The following is a 16,543-nucleotide window of genomic DNA, read 5'->3' as shown; positions in this document are numbered from 1 at the left end:
CTGTGAGCAAACATTTTCAAAAATGAAGTATGTGAAGTCAACACATCGAACGAGATTGACTGATGAACATTTGAAAGCAATTCTCTTGATTGGAAGCAGCAATTCCAAACCAAACATTGATGATATCTTGAAAGCCAAACGTCAGTTTCACAAATCTCACTAACCTTTTTTGCTACTTAGTTTGTGAGATTCGGATATGTGCACACTAGGTCTGATGTAACTATCTTTTTGCTAACATCACCTTCTTTGATAACTTTTTAGTAAACAAATATGTTGGTTGTCTTTTATTTGTGCATTGCACGCCACTCACCCATGATTAACATGGAATGCTAAACTTAGTTTTTCGTCTTTTTTCCCCGAGCTTTCGTTCTGGCTTGCAAGTATTGAACAGAATGATTATGCGGCTCGCGCTCGTCATTCTTTCAGCTATCTGGCCCACTGTGAAAAAAGTTTGGTGACCCCTGGTATAGAGCCAACCGTGCTAATCGGAGGCGCATGGGAAGGACAAACCAAAACAAACACGAAAAGCAGTTCTAAAGGGCATAGCTCCAACATCTTCCTAATATCGGAGTCGACCTAGGGGAGGCCTGGGACCGGTTCAGATAATCGTCACGGGTGTTGTTTGGCCGCAAGCAGGAATTGAACTCGGGAAACTGGGTTTGTAGCAGTGCGCTAACCCCCGGTGCCACCACACCGCAAATTTTTTTTAGCAAACCCCCCCCTCCCCCCCCCCGGCCCACACACAAACACGCACCCTGTCTCCACTGCAGCACACCACACCCAGGATGGTAGCACTCACCCGACGACTCGTGGCCAGCGTACTCGTAGATGCGCTCCCAGGCGTCGCCCTCCTCCCTCCAGATGATGACCTTGCGGTCGTAGGCGCACGAGGCCAGCACGTTGCCGTACATGGCGTGGGCCCAGGCCACCTGCCACACGGGACCCTCGTGCCTGCACGCGCCCCGGCGACAAGGAAGCCGACCGACGTCCAGGTTTGGCGCACGCTCGCGGCGACAACGGCAGCGGCACACCCCCCCCCCCCCCCCCCCAAGGGGCTCGCCTTTTTGTCAAAATCATCGTCACGATCCAGAGGCAGATAGCCCGTTGGTGGTGTCCACTGCATATTTCGTAATTTTTTTCCACTTTGCTCTCTGTCTTGTGACAATATTCTGCAAGTGGTGGCCACATCTTCCTGGCACTAATCTCTTATGTCAATGTCAAGACCATTCTTTCTGTTCGGTCTTCCTCTCTTTCCGGTTCCTTCCATTTTTTTCCCAACAACACCACTATTAATTTTCTTGTTGTTGTCAATTCTCCACAGGTGTCCAAATAGTGCCAGTTTCCTTCTCATCAATGCCTGCATCAGGCCCTCTTCTTTTGTTAAAATACGTTCACATATACCAATACGGTCTGTACGTGTATGTAAACTTATTTGACACCGTAAATAGCCCCAAGCGTGCTCAGAGGTGTTGGGGGAAGGACAACAAATTAAACAATAAAAGCTGTTAAAAAAAATAGTTTTCAATCTACAGTGCATGGCGCCGATATTTTTTTTATATATCGGAAGGAAGGGCGTTCCAGATGGCCGCAGAAGCGCATCTGCAAACGCGCGATGCAGTGAGTCCATGGGTCTCTATGTATAAATGTTGAACTTCATTCGCACCATACGTAGCCCCAACCGTGCGCTAATCGGAGGTGCGAGAGAAGGACAAACTAAAACGCAAAAAGGAGTTCTAAGTTGTGTGGTGAACGTGGCGAAGTTGGCCAAGAGAGCCTCTTGAGTGTTCCCTCAAGCGGAGAGGCCCTTTTGTCCATCAGCGGTGTGAGGAAGACATTTCAGGGATACACCTTTACCCTACAACTGCAGTAAGCCCTTAAACTACAGGAGGTGATTCAAGGGGTGGGATATCACATCCTATGGGTTTTATGGAAAAAAACTAAAACCTGTTGATTCCATGAATAGCATAGTTATCCCATTTACAGTTCACAATGCTTTTCATATTACTGTATATATACATTTTTTTAAAGCAATATAAAAAAAAGTTTTAAAAACCACGATCCACTTCCTAAACATAAAATAGAGAGTTAGAGGAGTTACTGCACAGTAACTACTCCAAGCTTGTTGTGCGCTGCGTGAACTCCGTAGTGAAAGACACGGCAGCAACGCTGTTCAAACCTCGAGCTTTGAGTGCGGTTTGCAAATGTTTTAACATTTTTAAGGATTGCCTAAAACCGTCCCCGTTGTACGCGGGCCAATGTATGCCCATCCACATTCATTTGAGGGCACGCTATATACCATCCAATGTCACTTGCACCGGACTCTGTCACAATCGCTCCCCCACCGCAGCAGGACCCACCCTCGGAGGTCAGCCACCAGGATCTGCTCTCCATTGCGGATGTCGAATATTTTTACAGTGCGATCGGAGGAGCAGGTGGCCAGGCGGTTGCCATAGTAATCCATCTGGGCGTCGTGCTGAAGACACGAAGACACAAACCGGCACAAGCATCAACCCTCACCTCATGCAATGCATTTTTAGGGCCTCCCACAGCCCTGCGGAAAGGGTAAATACTTTGCTACACCTCTTTAGTATATACGTTATGACCAACGGTTTTAAATGTTTTATTAAGCTCACCGTACAAGAATTACATTGTTCATGTTAAATAGCAGTTATTTATAATGTATGCAAACCATAGGTCGTTACATTCAGGCTCATGAAGCAGTGGCCACAAGCAGAAATGGGAGGGGGAAAAAATGGGAGGATAATTAATCAATTCTTGAATAAAGCCGCAAATCGAACTGAGCAAACTCATTGTATCGTGGCAATTTAGTGAAGTGGTGGAGTTGAGGGGAGGTTAGTATTAACTCAAACACTAAGTGTTAGTATTAACTCAAACACCAAGTGTTCTTAAATGAAATTGGCCACTATTGTGCGGTGGATTACATTTGTACATTCCCGTCCAGCGTGTCAGAGCTTGCTCGTTATTCTGTACACAAGTGTCGTTATGGACAAACGGCATCTAATGATGCACGAAAATGAAACGATGAAGAAGCAATACAATAAGTGAATATCCAATGGTCTTCTGGACATCTGGATTCCTCCAGTATAAATATTCTGGGTTTACATTTGTTGATTGAATCTCTAATTTGTTTTGTTATTCTCTGCTATGGTCAATCAGCTCCAAAATGAGCATCTGCTCAGAATATTTGCCAATTTGTTTACGGAGTGCAGATTAAAAAGTATGGGTGTATAATATAATTCACCCACTCCTCTTCCTCTGTGGCAACTCGATTAATTTTCGATATTCAGTGTTGCAATTCGATTCAAGAGTCAATTATATTCACGGACACTTTGGTGAATTTAGCGGCAGCTCGTGACTGTTGGAAGTAATGTGAACCCATAAGCACAACAATAAAAAAACACGGATTCTTACATGTACATTTAAATGCTTCATCAGAATAAATATGAATTGCTAAATCTATGCAATATCACACCTCCATTGGAAATACAACACTTAAAAGAGTCCCGTAAAACCATTAACTTACAATCATATCCAAGTGGGCCGTTTCCACAGAGTTGACCACCGTCACCTGCACAAGAAAACCAAAAACATACTGCATTCACGTGCACTTACATTAACCTTTAACCCCGAAGGTCCACATTTTATCTGTCGCCCTCCACCAATTAACAGTGCCTATGTTTTGAGCTCAGATAAGGCCAGGAATTGTCGACTGGACGCAACCGATGATTTTGAGATAAGGTCGGTAAGGGTTCAATTTAGTCTCTGCAATGTTTACACAAAAGGCCATTGTGGGCATGTGTTTTTAAAGTGTCCCTTATGCCGGGCAGTGCCGGATTAAGCTAGTGTGGGGCCTGTAGCATATGTTATATAGGGTACATAAAAACACAAAACAAATTAAAAATTTAACTTGCATAGTAAAGTAATTGTATTTTTTCATTTGCTATACAGCCAGATAATACGACAAATCGCTAACCTTTAACACCCAGTCGTTCATAAAAGTTAAAGGCAGTATAGTACTATAGTAATAGAGCAAGTTCAGAATCACTGAACCGGAATTGATAGCTTGAAAGCATTTAGCGCGGGGCACTTGAAAGTGCGGGGCCCGTAGCATGTGTAGCTACTTTTGCTGCGAGGATAATCCGGCACTGATGGCCGGGCCCGTGGGAGAACACAAAGTCCTTGCAAATGCCACGTTTTGCACACATCCGCTATGCATATTCAGACTCCTCCGTGTGGCCCATAATGGTGTTCTGTGTCAACCAGGAAAAGCAGCTTCACTCCCTATGGGAAGCATGATCAATACAAACCTCACAAAAATAGTGTCTATCCGGACGAATAATGCCATTTATTTCGCCAGGGAAAAAAAACCCCTCCATATGTTCGTTTTTAAGGTTATTTTTGTACTTTATTTCACTCCTGATGTCTAACTTAAAAACAGTTGGGTTGAAGATAGTTTGGCATCTTAAAAAAACCTAAAACATATTTGAGATATATTCATATTTCTAATTGTTTACACAGGACAGCCTCAAGGAATTTCAAGACTGTTTCAGGAGGGTATGGCATTGGTATGCTTGCCAAAAGAGCATGTGGAATGTGACAGGAAAACCAGAGTACCAAAGCAAACCTTACCACGCATTCAGACTCAAAGATCCTCACAGATAGATTTAAAAAAAACATGTACTGCTGTAGCGTGGCCACATCGCAGCCCAAATCTAAACAAAACAATCTTAAACCCTGCAAAGCTTCCGAGTTCCGTTGTAGGTATTCTTAAAATTGCACTGGAATTATGAACAAAGGTAAGTTATAAACGGTTTTATTGTATAATAATCAGGGGTTAGGTGTGAAACAATTCATCCGACTCACGATTCTAGTGGCGGTAGGGGTCACGTGAACCCATGATGTACAACACATATGAACTGCAAAACACCAATTCTTACACGCACAATTCTATATATGTATGAGTCTAAGAAATGATATTAATAAATGAATCGATGACTGTTGCTGTGGAATTACTTATTGCTCTGCATCAAGGTCAGCCATACGAAGAATGAATTAAGATGAATGAATCGATGCATCTCCGAATTTGCACTTTTGGGTACTACGTTGCGAAACAAATTCAACATGCATACATAATACATGATACAGTACTGTACTATTTACACAGCAACTTGGGACTGCTTGGGTGCCAATGTATTCATGGATACGGAGAGGTAGCGGGATCGAAAAGTACAACCGTAATTATATGAATTTAAAAACGCTGCACTGCGTTAAAATTTTTTATGGCATTGTAGATTCTTCGAGTTCAAAGCTGAACGTGGAACTTTACAATCAACGTCAACTAAAAAGGGCTCATAAAACAAACGATATTGCATAACAGCATGGCAACCTCGTCTAAAATGACAGGTTAAATATGGTCACATAATAGAGACGTGTGAATAAGACATGCGAATAGAGTTTTGATAAAGTTTCACATCTCCATTCACAGAAATGTTGTAATATTTTTGTCAAGCGTAATATTATTTTGTCTAAACGGTTTACAGTTAAGCACACTCCAATTCTTTTTTTTTAAATACCTCGACAGATGACAATTTTATGCCAACTCCAGATGCGATTATACGGCTGGTCTTGCGCAAACCGGGCATACTGTTTATAGTGGTTAAACATTTGATCGTGAAACATTTTGGGACGTGCTGGCCAGAATGTGCAAAAAGCGGAGCCAGTGAGGCATCGCGAGACTGTGCTCTCGGTCCAAAGGTCAAAACAAGACATCTGGCAGGCAGTGAACAGTGACCTGGCGATTAAAATTGCGCATCAATGTTCAAGCGAGCTGGCCACTTGGCGAGAAAATAAACAAAAATTCCTGTCCTCGGCGGCCAATTCTTTTCGAGAAACTAAAGTTGCACAACTACATTAATTATTTTCCATCACTCATCATCAACGCCGTCAACTTTTCTCGGTGGCTGGGGTACAGCCGTTCAACAGCAACAAATATTGCTAAATGAATTTGTTTTTAAGTTCACCGGCGACAAAAATGGGAAAGCGATAACAAAAAGCTTAACACATGGGCTTTCGTGACCAATATCATCCAAAATATAGGTTTTTTTGGGGGGGTTAGATAAACATAAATGTGTCGTAATTACTGGCGAAACATCGTACTCCGATTGTAAAGGTTATGGATTTGCTCTCCAACACACCAGTGTTGCTGTACTAGTAACGAATTGGAATGTTCTGTTTACGTGACAAACCTTACTAATTGGTGGTGGCGGATTTAACGACGTATTTATATTTATGCAATCTAACCCCCCAAAAAAACCTATATTACGAGAGGTTAAACAAAAACTACAAAATAAAAATATCATGTTATCAGTATAAGAGGCAGTGATTCAACTAGGATCCGGCTTCAACGTCTCACAGACATGAAACTGCACGAGATATTTTGCGTGGCATAGCCAAAACTACAACAAACAGTACACTGTAATCTTCGGTCAATTAACTGGCTTGCCGATGCAGTTGTTGGGAAACACTGGAGCCCATTGTCAGCGTATGGAATCTATAAACTCGAGACAATCGTGTTAAGCAAGACCGTCGTCGCAGTTTAGAACACACCCAGAACGCAGTTTCTCGTGTACACAAGTCATGTTATGCGCGAATTTACCAACAAGGACATCATACCACTGTATATGCATGGTGCTCCATTGATATAGTACTAGAATCAAGATTTAATAATAGGGTTTTTCCCCTTTTTTTGGCAACAAAACTGAAACCTTTTTACAAGAATTCATATCTGCATTAACCTGCAGTCAAAATGCAAACAAAAAAAATACTATGATAATATATGTGGCATTGTCCTTGAAACTGATTGGTCCACACCAAGGGACGGCTTTCTTTTGAGCCTCGACCCAATTGGTGCTCGACCAGATTCCATACGCTGACAATGGGCTCCAGTATTTCCCAACAAATGTACGCCTTTTGGCGTCATCTGATATAAATCATTGTAAAAAGGTGTCGGTTTTGTTGCCAAAAAAAGGGGAAAAACCCTATTATTACATTTTGGTACTGGCAAAGGAGGTCTAATGATGTAGAATCAAGATTCTTTACTTAAAATTGTCGCCAAACGTTAAGGCTTTAGAATTAACATCAATATTACTCTAATTGCGTAGTTGTAAGTTTTATGATAATTTACGTACAGGCTGCCTTGTTATATGGTGCCGAGATGGAATATTTTGATTGATCGTTACCCGACTGGCTTCTAATAGCACTAGTACTTTCTAATAGACAGGTGAATTAATATTGTTAAATGGATCCATATTCGACAGGAGAGTGTTTACACGAGTGGAAACGTGTGTTTGAGTTTGGTGGGAGACGTGAAGAGACTCTGAAATACACAGTACACACATGTCTATAAATGGATCACCGTGAATACTGACACACGCTTGTATATATTTTGTACTCAAGCTATGCCAACTCAGTCGGTAGGTCGCTTAATAGGCCATAGAAACGTGGAATTTCCACCACCGACTCCGAGCTATGTGCATACAGTAGTATGCTACTTCATAAGCTTTTACAATTACCGTGGAAACGTAGGCCTAAGTACCCTCCAGAGGGGCTCACAAGAGCTCCCTTTGGTGGAAGCCCTTCCACCAGCAGTGCAATGTGCAAGCACTTGCAGCGCCGCACCTTTACCGACACAAAAAATATTCTGCTAAACCATACAATTCAGCACTTGCATTGAACATCCATTGTTAAAATTCCTTAGCATTGATATACGGTGCTTTTTCTGGAAGTCTTTGCTGGTTTTTTTTCCAAGGTTATTCTGTTTGCGCGTAGTCACTTTTAAGATGTTTTCTTGTTCATGGTTTTTGTTTGTTGCGGTTGCATCCGATTCAAGAGCCGAATGGCTCACAGAGGCTATACCAAATAAATGAAACTGAAACCTTATCAATAAAGCCGTGCGATTCACATTACACACATTTTTCTTCTATAAGCGTGGGCAACAACACATTTAAAATGCAAAAAAAAACATTGCAAAGTAGTAAACAATTTAAACCTCTTCATAAATATAATTCATACTTAGCCCCCTTTGCAATCCACTGCTGGCTTAGGGCCTCCTCCCCCGACGCAATGCCAGTTGCGGTGTTCGTTTGACCATACTTCACCACACCGGTCAATGCGGGTTTGTGAAGATAAAGAGGAATTGGGTAGTTGGTGGTGGTGGTGGTGGAACCCACACAGAGTAGGTTCAGTTATCACTCACCACCAATGCTAGCCGTGGGCATCTTAACTCAAGTGGCCGGTTTAATAACCCCCACCCCACATCCATCCGTCCCTAAAAAAAAAAACATATCACCGACACACATTTGTATCAATCTATCGTATTGAACAAACAAAGCCGCGTTCATAATTAATTACGGTTAAGGAAGATTATAGGACCCGGGACTCCCGCAATGACTTTCTACGCGTCCTTTGCTCTGGGAAACCGACTTGATTGTAACTCCACGTGGACACGTGCTTCTGCCGCTTCTGCTGCTGCTGCTGCCACACGTGTGGGGTTTATTCCCCCAAAAAGGAGGAAACGCATTAAGCATACAGTACAGTATAATCTCCCCCAGCATCCGTTCCTTGATTCTCTCCCAAAGTCACCGCTATAAGCCACGTTTAAAAAAATAATAATAATGCATGTGGCAAGCAGGCGAAGCCAAACCAGTAACAAATGCAGTGGGGTTTTACAAGATAACAAAAAACACCGTCTGGACTCGAAAACCACACACACACATACACCGATACACGTGTGCACACATAGCCACACACACACACCGATACACGTGTGCACACATAGCCACACAAACACCGATACACGTGTGCACACACACACACCGATACACGTGTGCACACACAGCCACACACACACACCGATACACGTGTACACACATAGCCACACAAACACCGATACACGTGTGCACACACACACCGATACACGTGTGTACACAGCCACACAAACACCGATACACGTGTGCACACATAGCCACACAAACATCGATACACGTGTGCACACACAGCCACACAAACACCGATACACGTGTGCACACACAGCCACACACACACACCGATACACGTGTGCACACATAGCCACACACACACACCGATACACGTGTGCACACAGCCACACACACACCGATACACGTGTGCACACAGCCACACAAACACCGATACACGTGTGCACACACAGCCACACAAACACCGATACACGTGTGCACACATAGCCACACACACCGATACACGTGTGCACACATAGCCACACACACCCCCATCACACTCGCTCACTCACCACAACACTCAATCACTCACACAAAACCCACCATTATTTCTTCAGCTGGATAATAAAATATATATCCGAGATTTTAAGAAAATGCTGCCTCAGATTTCTTTCTTGGGCTCCGAATCTCCTGGAAGCAAGCAGACTCCGTCCTTCCTATTCTGTCTCCCACCTTGTAAAAACAAATTACTGCGCTACACACTCGTTGTACTAACGCCACTTTGTTACAAGAAGATACAACTAACACTCTTGCTGTGTTAATAAGCTAAAACATTAAATACGTGCTCCTTACACGTATCTGCGTACGTGTGTTGCACACTGGACACACCACACCACACACAGACACACCACACACAGACACACCACACACAGACACACCACACACAGACACACCCAGACACACCACACCAGCCACACCACAGACACACCACGCCAGACACACCACACCAGACACACCACACCAGACACACGTCAGACACACCACACACAGACACACCACACCAGATACACCACGCCAGACACACCACACAGACACACCAGACACACCACACAGACACACCACACACAGACACACCACACCCAGACACACCACGTCAGACACACCACACACAGACACACCACACCAGACACACCACACACAGACACACCACACCAGACACACCACACCCAGACACACCACACCGAAACACCACACCAGACACACCACACCAGACACACCACACAGACACACCACACCAGACACACCACACCAGACACACCACACACAGACACACCACACCAGACACTATCTACTGACTCCTGCGCCTTGCTATAATAGAGCCACGCGCTCTTTGGGAGCCCACAAGGTGAATAATGCGAGCAAGATGAGCCGGAGCAATCAACAACAACAAGGCGGCTGGCTGCTGCTGCTGCTGCTCCTGCTGCCGCTACGTACTGGTGGCTGGTCGTGGAACGACATCGAGAGGAGTGCGGGCCGGGCCGGGGTAGGAAGGGGGGGAGATGACGGGCGGAGGACGCAACGAGTGACGCGGGCGGCGGGGATAGGAGCGGGGGGGAGAGGAGGGGAGAGAGGAGGGAGGGAGGAGGGGGGGGTGGGTGAGGGGAAGGAGGAGAGGGGGGAGGGAGGAGGGGAGAGAGGAGATGGAGGGAGGAGAGGGGGGGAGGGAGGAGGGGGTAGGAGAGGGGGGAGGGAGAGGGGAGGGAGGGGGGAGGGAGGGAGTTAGAGTGGGAAGAGAGGAGGGAGGAGAGGGGGGAGGGAGGAGGAGAGGGGGGAGGGAGGAGGAGAGGGGGGAGGGAGGAGGAGAGGGGGGAGGGAGGAGGAGGGGACCCCCCCAGTGTTAAAGAGACAAACACAGCACACAAAGATCACCCGTATAGCTGCTTGCGCGCACAGACGTGTTGGGGAGGGCAAGTGCACTTTTGTTGTTGCTGTTGTTGTGTGTGCCCAGACTATTGCGACTGTAAGAGTAAACAAAGCACCGGGTAGGTCGTCTGCGTCCTCTCGACGGGGGAGGAGGAGGGATAGCAAGAACCACGACGACACCAACTCCAATCATTCTTGAAGCATCTCGACATTGCGCGTTTAGCTCCTGAAAATATTTCTGCAATCGTGCGTAAGAAGCAAACAGATCAGTCACGGAGGACGACGGCCAATGGGTTGGCCAGCACCACGCCCGACCGCCTTTGTCTCCCCAGTGACGATGCTTACACACCGCACCAGGTACTCATTTGAGGCTGAGTCGACCTAGGGGAGGCCCGGGACCGGTTCAGATAATCGTCACTGGTGTTGGCCGTGAGCGGGTCGCCGGGTTCATAGCGCAGCGCGCTAACCGCTACACTACCACGTACACACGTACACACACACGTACACACACACACGTACACACACAACACACACACGTACACACACACACAAACACGTACACACACACAACACACGTACACACACACACAAACACGTACACACACACGTACACACACACGTACACACACAAACACGTACACACAAACACGTACACAAAAACACGTACACACAAACATGTACACACGTACACAACACACGTACACACACACCGGTCATGTTTAATTGTGTGCAGAGGCGATCAGGTAACGCAGGTGCCAGGGCAATGAGGCTGCGCCACTAAATTCGTGGTTTCGATTGCTGGCATGCCACCCATGATTAAACTGGTATATCAAGTATAGTGAGCCGATGGTCTCAGCCTTGTCACTAATTAATTGATTACGCTTGTTTAACCAGGAAAGCCTCATCGAGTCTCATAACCCTTTTTTCAGGACAGTCCTGCCAAAGTTTCTCAGCCGGATGATGGGGGTGGGGGGAGGGTGGCGATAATTGTTACGTGTGACCTCAATTGAGTTGGAAGCATCACAGTCAGTTAAGACTCTACATTGACATACTAATCTCTCACATTTACGTACAAATTCCTTCTCTAGCTCCGCCCACTTACCCTTGGGTTGAGCCCACCAAAATCATATATAAATTCTTGTTGCAGCATCAGCAGCAGCTCTTTATTTTACGTCAGCAGTTCTCCTGCTGTATATGTTCCACCTGATGACGGTCGCTTGTGTTGCGATCGAAACGTCGTGATTTATTTTATACCTACGTGACTTTACCGAAAGAACCAAAGAGTATGGATTGCTGCAGTCACGAAAGCTTCAAATCAAGATTGACTCAATTGAGTTATTTGGGGGGGGGGGTGGGAAATCTAATATTGACCATGGCGTTAGCACACAATGGCCTACTATTGCGAATTACGTCACCGATTATTTTATAGTTAATACAACCGCAATAATAACCATAGCGCCTCCTGAATTTAAACCTTGAACCTCTGCGTCAAGCAACGAATGCCCCTCCTGCTCGGGCCATGCCACCGCTAAAGTATGCACACGAAAAATAAACGTAATATTGCAATTTGGTTGTGCAACTTTATCTGACTTAATTCCAGCTCTGAGAATAAAAATGATAGGTATGATCTTTTATGTTACGAAAATTACCGTGATAATAGTCAGTTCAGGTGGGAAAGTACTGCCTCCTACTGTGTTGAACAGAGGTCAGTTAAAGTGATCTCAGAGTTAGCCCTGTGATATCTGCTTCCGTGGACCATTCTGTAACACGATGGGTAGCACTGTTCTGTGATAGTTGAGGGGGTATTGACAAGACATATATCACTAGTATGGGGTTCTCATGGCTAAGTGGATGTAAGTTACAGAACTGGTTCGGGACTCCACAAATCTATATCAATATTCCGATAAAACAACAATAATTGCATTTTACTGGAAATAAATGTAAAAAAATGCATCAAATCAACGCGAGCTTGGAAGTCATGTTTACGAAAGCCTCATTTACGTTTCATCTCTCAAAACCTATTGTAAGGAGGGCATGCTTTGGTTGAATGATGGACTTACACATGAATAATGAGACAAGGGTCTGTTTCACCAGGTATGTAAAAAAAACATAATTTTAGTTCATCAGCCTAAAGGGCCTTCTGGACCAACGATATCCTGCAGCATTTGTATAAGCAAGCAAAACTGGACCGGTTTCGGCTTTCTGAATTTAATCACGAACTCTTACAACAATTTACCAAGGCAGCACGTGATCAATGTATGCATAATTTTGAACGTACACGTACTGCATTTACATGCATAATCCAAAGGAGGGAAACATGGCCAAGATAATGACCACCGAAGACCACCGAAGGGAAGGACGGACGCAAGTTCTGGATGGATTATTATAATCGCTGGACTATGTGAGAGCTGGCGATGGCTTTCATCCCCCAGTGGCTTGGTCGTAGCTGACATGAACGGTACATAAACACATCGATCATTCGCCGCATATACTGTATATAAACAGCATGAATATGAGCCTGTATGGAGCGTCCATTGAGCACATTCTATTCGCCATGACAAGTGGAATTAATGCGATTATCTGATTCTATGCGCAAGTTATTCCACGCGGATTAACGTTTTGGGTGTATTTTTGTAGCCGTGTTTGATTCCACTTTGAATGTCACCCATTCCTCCCACAAAGGGAAATTATCATCAGTAAATGCGGCAGATACACACACAAACTGCAAATGGCCACAATGTGCACGTGTGCATCCTTTAAACTCTAGAAAAATATATAGGAATGTAACTTGTAACCCGGTCAGGTCCCTTGGTGAGCATTAACAAGAGGGGGGGAGGGGGAATAGGGGTCTCTGAGAAGTTCGTGCAGAACACGATTTTGTGTTTTAAATCGGATTATATCTGCGCAGTGGACACAGCTGTATTTTGCCAAGTTTGGTGAAAGATCTGGAGTCAGCTGTGCATAGGACTGTACTCTGTTAATACCAAAACTGACGATAAGACAAATATTTAAAGGGGTTCTAGTAAGCCTGAGGTCGAACTAGAGATAGGGTTATCGTCATAACAAAAATCTGTGGTTTTACATTGCGTCATTCATGCAAACTGCATCTCACAACGTTGTGCAATCCGCAAAACACACCGAGGTGTTTTCAGCCAATTAATGTGTGTTTATAAGTGGGAGGAAACCGCATGCGTGCGAGGGGGTTACACTCTATCCTATTCAAACGGAACAGATGGAGATTATTCCACACTTACTATGCCACCTTTACCTTGCCAGAGAACTGCACTTCTACGCCTACGGGAAGGGAGTTTCACAACATTTGTGTGATATACCAACCCTCGCCTCCACATTGTGCACCACCAGCACCACCTGGGAGAGGGAGGGTTAGCACGCCTGGCTGCTTAGTTAAGAGTTCAAGATACAGCTCGTACTCGCTAGTTGCTGTTAGGGCCGTTGCTTAGTGCTTCGTGGTAGAGTTAGTAGTACTAGTGACTGGTTGGGTAGTTGATTAGGGCTTCTTAGGAGGGTTAGCACTAGTGGCTGGCTAGGGTGTTAGTGATTAGGGGGTCAAGATGGTTCTAGTGGCTAGTTGGTGCGGTAGGTCAGTGGGAGGGATAATTCTAGTGGGTAGTTGGTTATTGGCAGGAGGAGAGCTAATACTCGTGGCCGGATGGCTAGTTGGTGAGGGGCAGGGTAGATTTATTACTACTAGCTGTTTGGCTAGTTAGTTAGCGGCACGGGTAGAGTTATTACTACTTGCTGGTTGGTTAGGGGCAGGGATAGAGTTATTATTAATGGCTAGTTGGTTAGTTAGTTAGCGGCAGGGGTAGAGTTATTACTACTTGCTGGTTGGTTAGGGGCAGGGATAGAGTTATTATTAATGGCTAGTTGGTTAGTTAGTTAGCGGCAGGGGTAGAGTTATTACTACTTGCTGGTTGGTTAGGGGCAGGGATAGAGTTATTATTACTGGCTGGTTGGCTAGTTGATTGGAGGCAGTGGGAAGGCTATCACGAGTAGCTGGCTAGTTGGTTAGGAAAGGTCAAGCTAGTACTAGTGACTGGTTGTGTAGTTGATTAGTGGTAGAGTTAGTACCCGTGCTTCATTGGCAGGTTGGTTAAGGCCAGGGGCTATAATTACTACTTCGGTTATGTCGCTACCGCCTCCAAACTGCTTTATTATTTTTTGGTGATTTCTAAGACGTTTTTTGGTTTGGACATGTCTGTTTTGTTGTAGTACGGTTTTAGACTGATGGCCTTAATCAAAGTTTTTCTTGTGGTTGTTGTTGTTTGACTTGAATCCCACTGGGATTTTTGCACACAGCGTTGGTGTACGGTGTTTTTCAGGAATATTTTGCTGTTTTTTTCATGGATTTTCTGTTTGCACAGTCACATAGTCACTTTAAGATGTTTTCTTGTTCGTGTTTTTGTTTTTTGTTTGTTGTGGTTGCACCCGATTCAAGAGCCGAATGGCTCACAGGGCTATACCAAATGAAAAACACTAAATAAAAAACGTCCTCCCCATTGCAATGCGTGTGGCTCTTTTGGTCCCCCCCACTCCAACATGCCATGTGTGATGTTTAGAGCGCCACCATGTGGAGGAGGGCGTCTAAATGGTTGTATTGCAAGAATAATTAGAGAAACTATCGAAATTGACAGAAATAAAAAAATATTTTAACTGTTCGGATAGCTAGAAACTTAGTGCTGCTTGGAAGCGAATAACCAAATAATACAATGTTTAAATGCATGCCTATACAGGTCACCATACTTCAATATGGATTACCGTTGGTACACACAATCGACAGGAGATACAAGAATAGGCTTGCATAATGTACGTTGATTACCATATAAATAACCAAAAACGGCAATGGATACCCATAGTCATTCATATGCATTCATTAATCCCCCCGCTTCGCACAAGGAGAGCACACAAGTGATGTCATCACATCTACCCCTCTATTTAAGGAACGAAACAGGAGGATTTCTCCACAAATCTGGCTGTCACCTGATGAGGCTAGTTGGAATTACTGGCGAAACGTCGTACTCAGATTGTAAATGTTGTGGCTTTGCTCTCCAACAAACCGGTGTGCTGTACTAATAACAAATTAACACGTTCTGTTTACATGACAAACCTTACGAATTGGCTGTGTCGGGTGTCGGCGGGTTTAGCGACAGGTATATATTTACGCGATTTAACCCCAAAAAAACCTGTATTATGGGAGGCCATGTACAGCCCTCTGTCAATACACTTCTGGAGTAGGACATCACAATGTCGTGGGGGAGTCGTAGCAGTGGTTTGGCCATACTTCGTCACTGTGCAATACTGCCTAACCATTCTCCTCTACATGGTGGTGCTCTGAACATCACAAACGGAATGTTGGGAGGGGGTAGCGTGAACCACACAATGCAAGCAGTTTCGATTTAGAGTTAGCACCTTGCAATGGTTGGGGGTAGACTCAGGTCATTACCATCTTCGGGGTCACTTAAATGAGTACCACTTTTTGGGGAAGTCCACAGTGACTGTCCTCTGAATAGACTCGCGCCGCCATGGGAATGTGGAATTTCCAAAACTGGTCTTTATAATGGGGGGGGGGGGGGGAAGTTGAATTCACAACCGCTGTTTCAGCGAAAGCAGTGAAAGTAAATTTCGATTTAAAGCTTTCGTGACTGCAGGGATTCATCTTCTTGGTTCTTTCGGTAAAGTCACGTAGAATGGAAATAAAATAATGAAATAAAATAATACAATTCTCACGACGTTTCGGCCACAACACAAGTGGCCTTCTTCAGGTGAAGAAACAGGTTTATCAAGAAGACAGAACTTGAATGAACGCTGTTAACCAAAATCCATAC

At 44.7% G+C, this 16,543-nt stretch overlaps 1 protein-coding gene across 3 annotated transcripts in view; it reads right to left on the bottom strand.

Annotated features, from left to right (window-relative positions):
• Positions 1 to 10,376, bottom strand: part of LOC116947460 (protein SEC13 homolog) — a 36,773-nt gene extending 26,397 nt beyond the window's left edge. For 2 of the 3 annotated variants that reach the window (XM_032963228.2, XM_032963225.1), the window contains exons 1-4: positions 10,269 to 10,376; positions 3,545 to 3,589; positions 2,358 to 2,473; positions 800 to 951 (exon numbers count right to left, since the gene is read on the bottom strand). In XM_032963228.2, coding sequence (XP_032819119.1) covers positions 800 to 951; positions 2,358 to 2,473; positions 3,545 to 3,589; positions 10,269 to 10,292 — 337 coding nt within the window. In that variant the 5' untranslated portion in view covers positions 10,293 to 10,376. The other variant, XM_032963226.2, reaches the window with a different exon arrangement.
• Between the last annotated feature and the right edge of the window lie 6,167 nt (positions 10,377 to 16,543).

The sequence above is a fragment of the Petromyzon marinus genome, chromosome 30 (assembly GCF_048934315.1).
Source record: "Petromyzon marinus isolate PM22_M1 ecotype Great Lakes invasive population chromosome 30, UKy_Petmar_22M1.pri1.0, whole genome shotgun sequence".
NCBI classification, from domain to species: Eukaryota; Metazoa; Chordata; class Hyperoartia; order Petromyzontiformes; family Petromyzontidae; genus Petromyzon; species Petromyzon marinus.
This window is presented reverse-complemented; position numbering and strand designations above follow the sequence as displayed.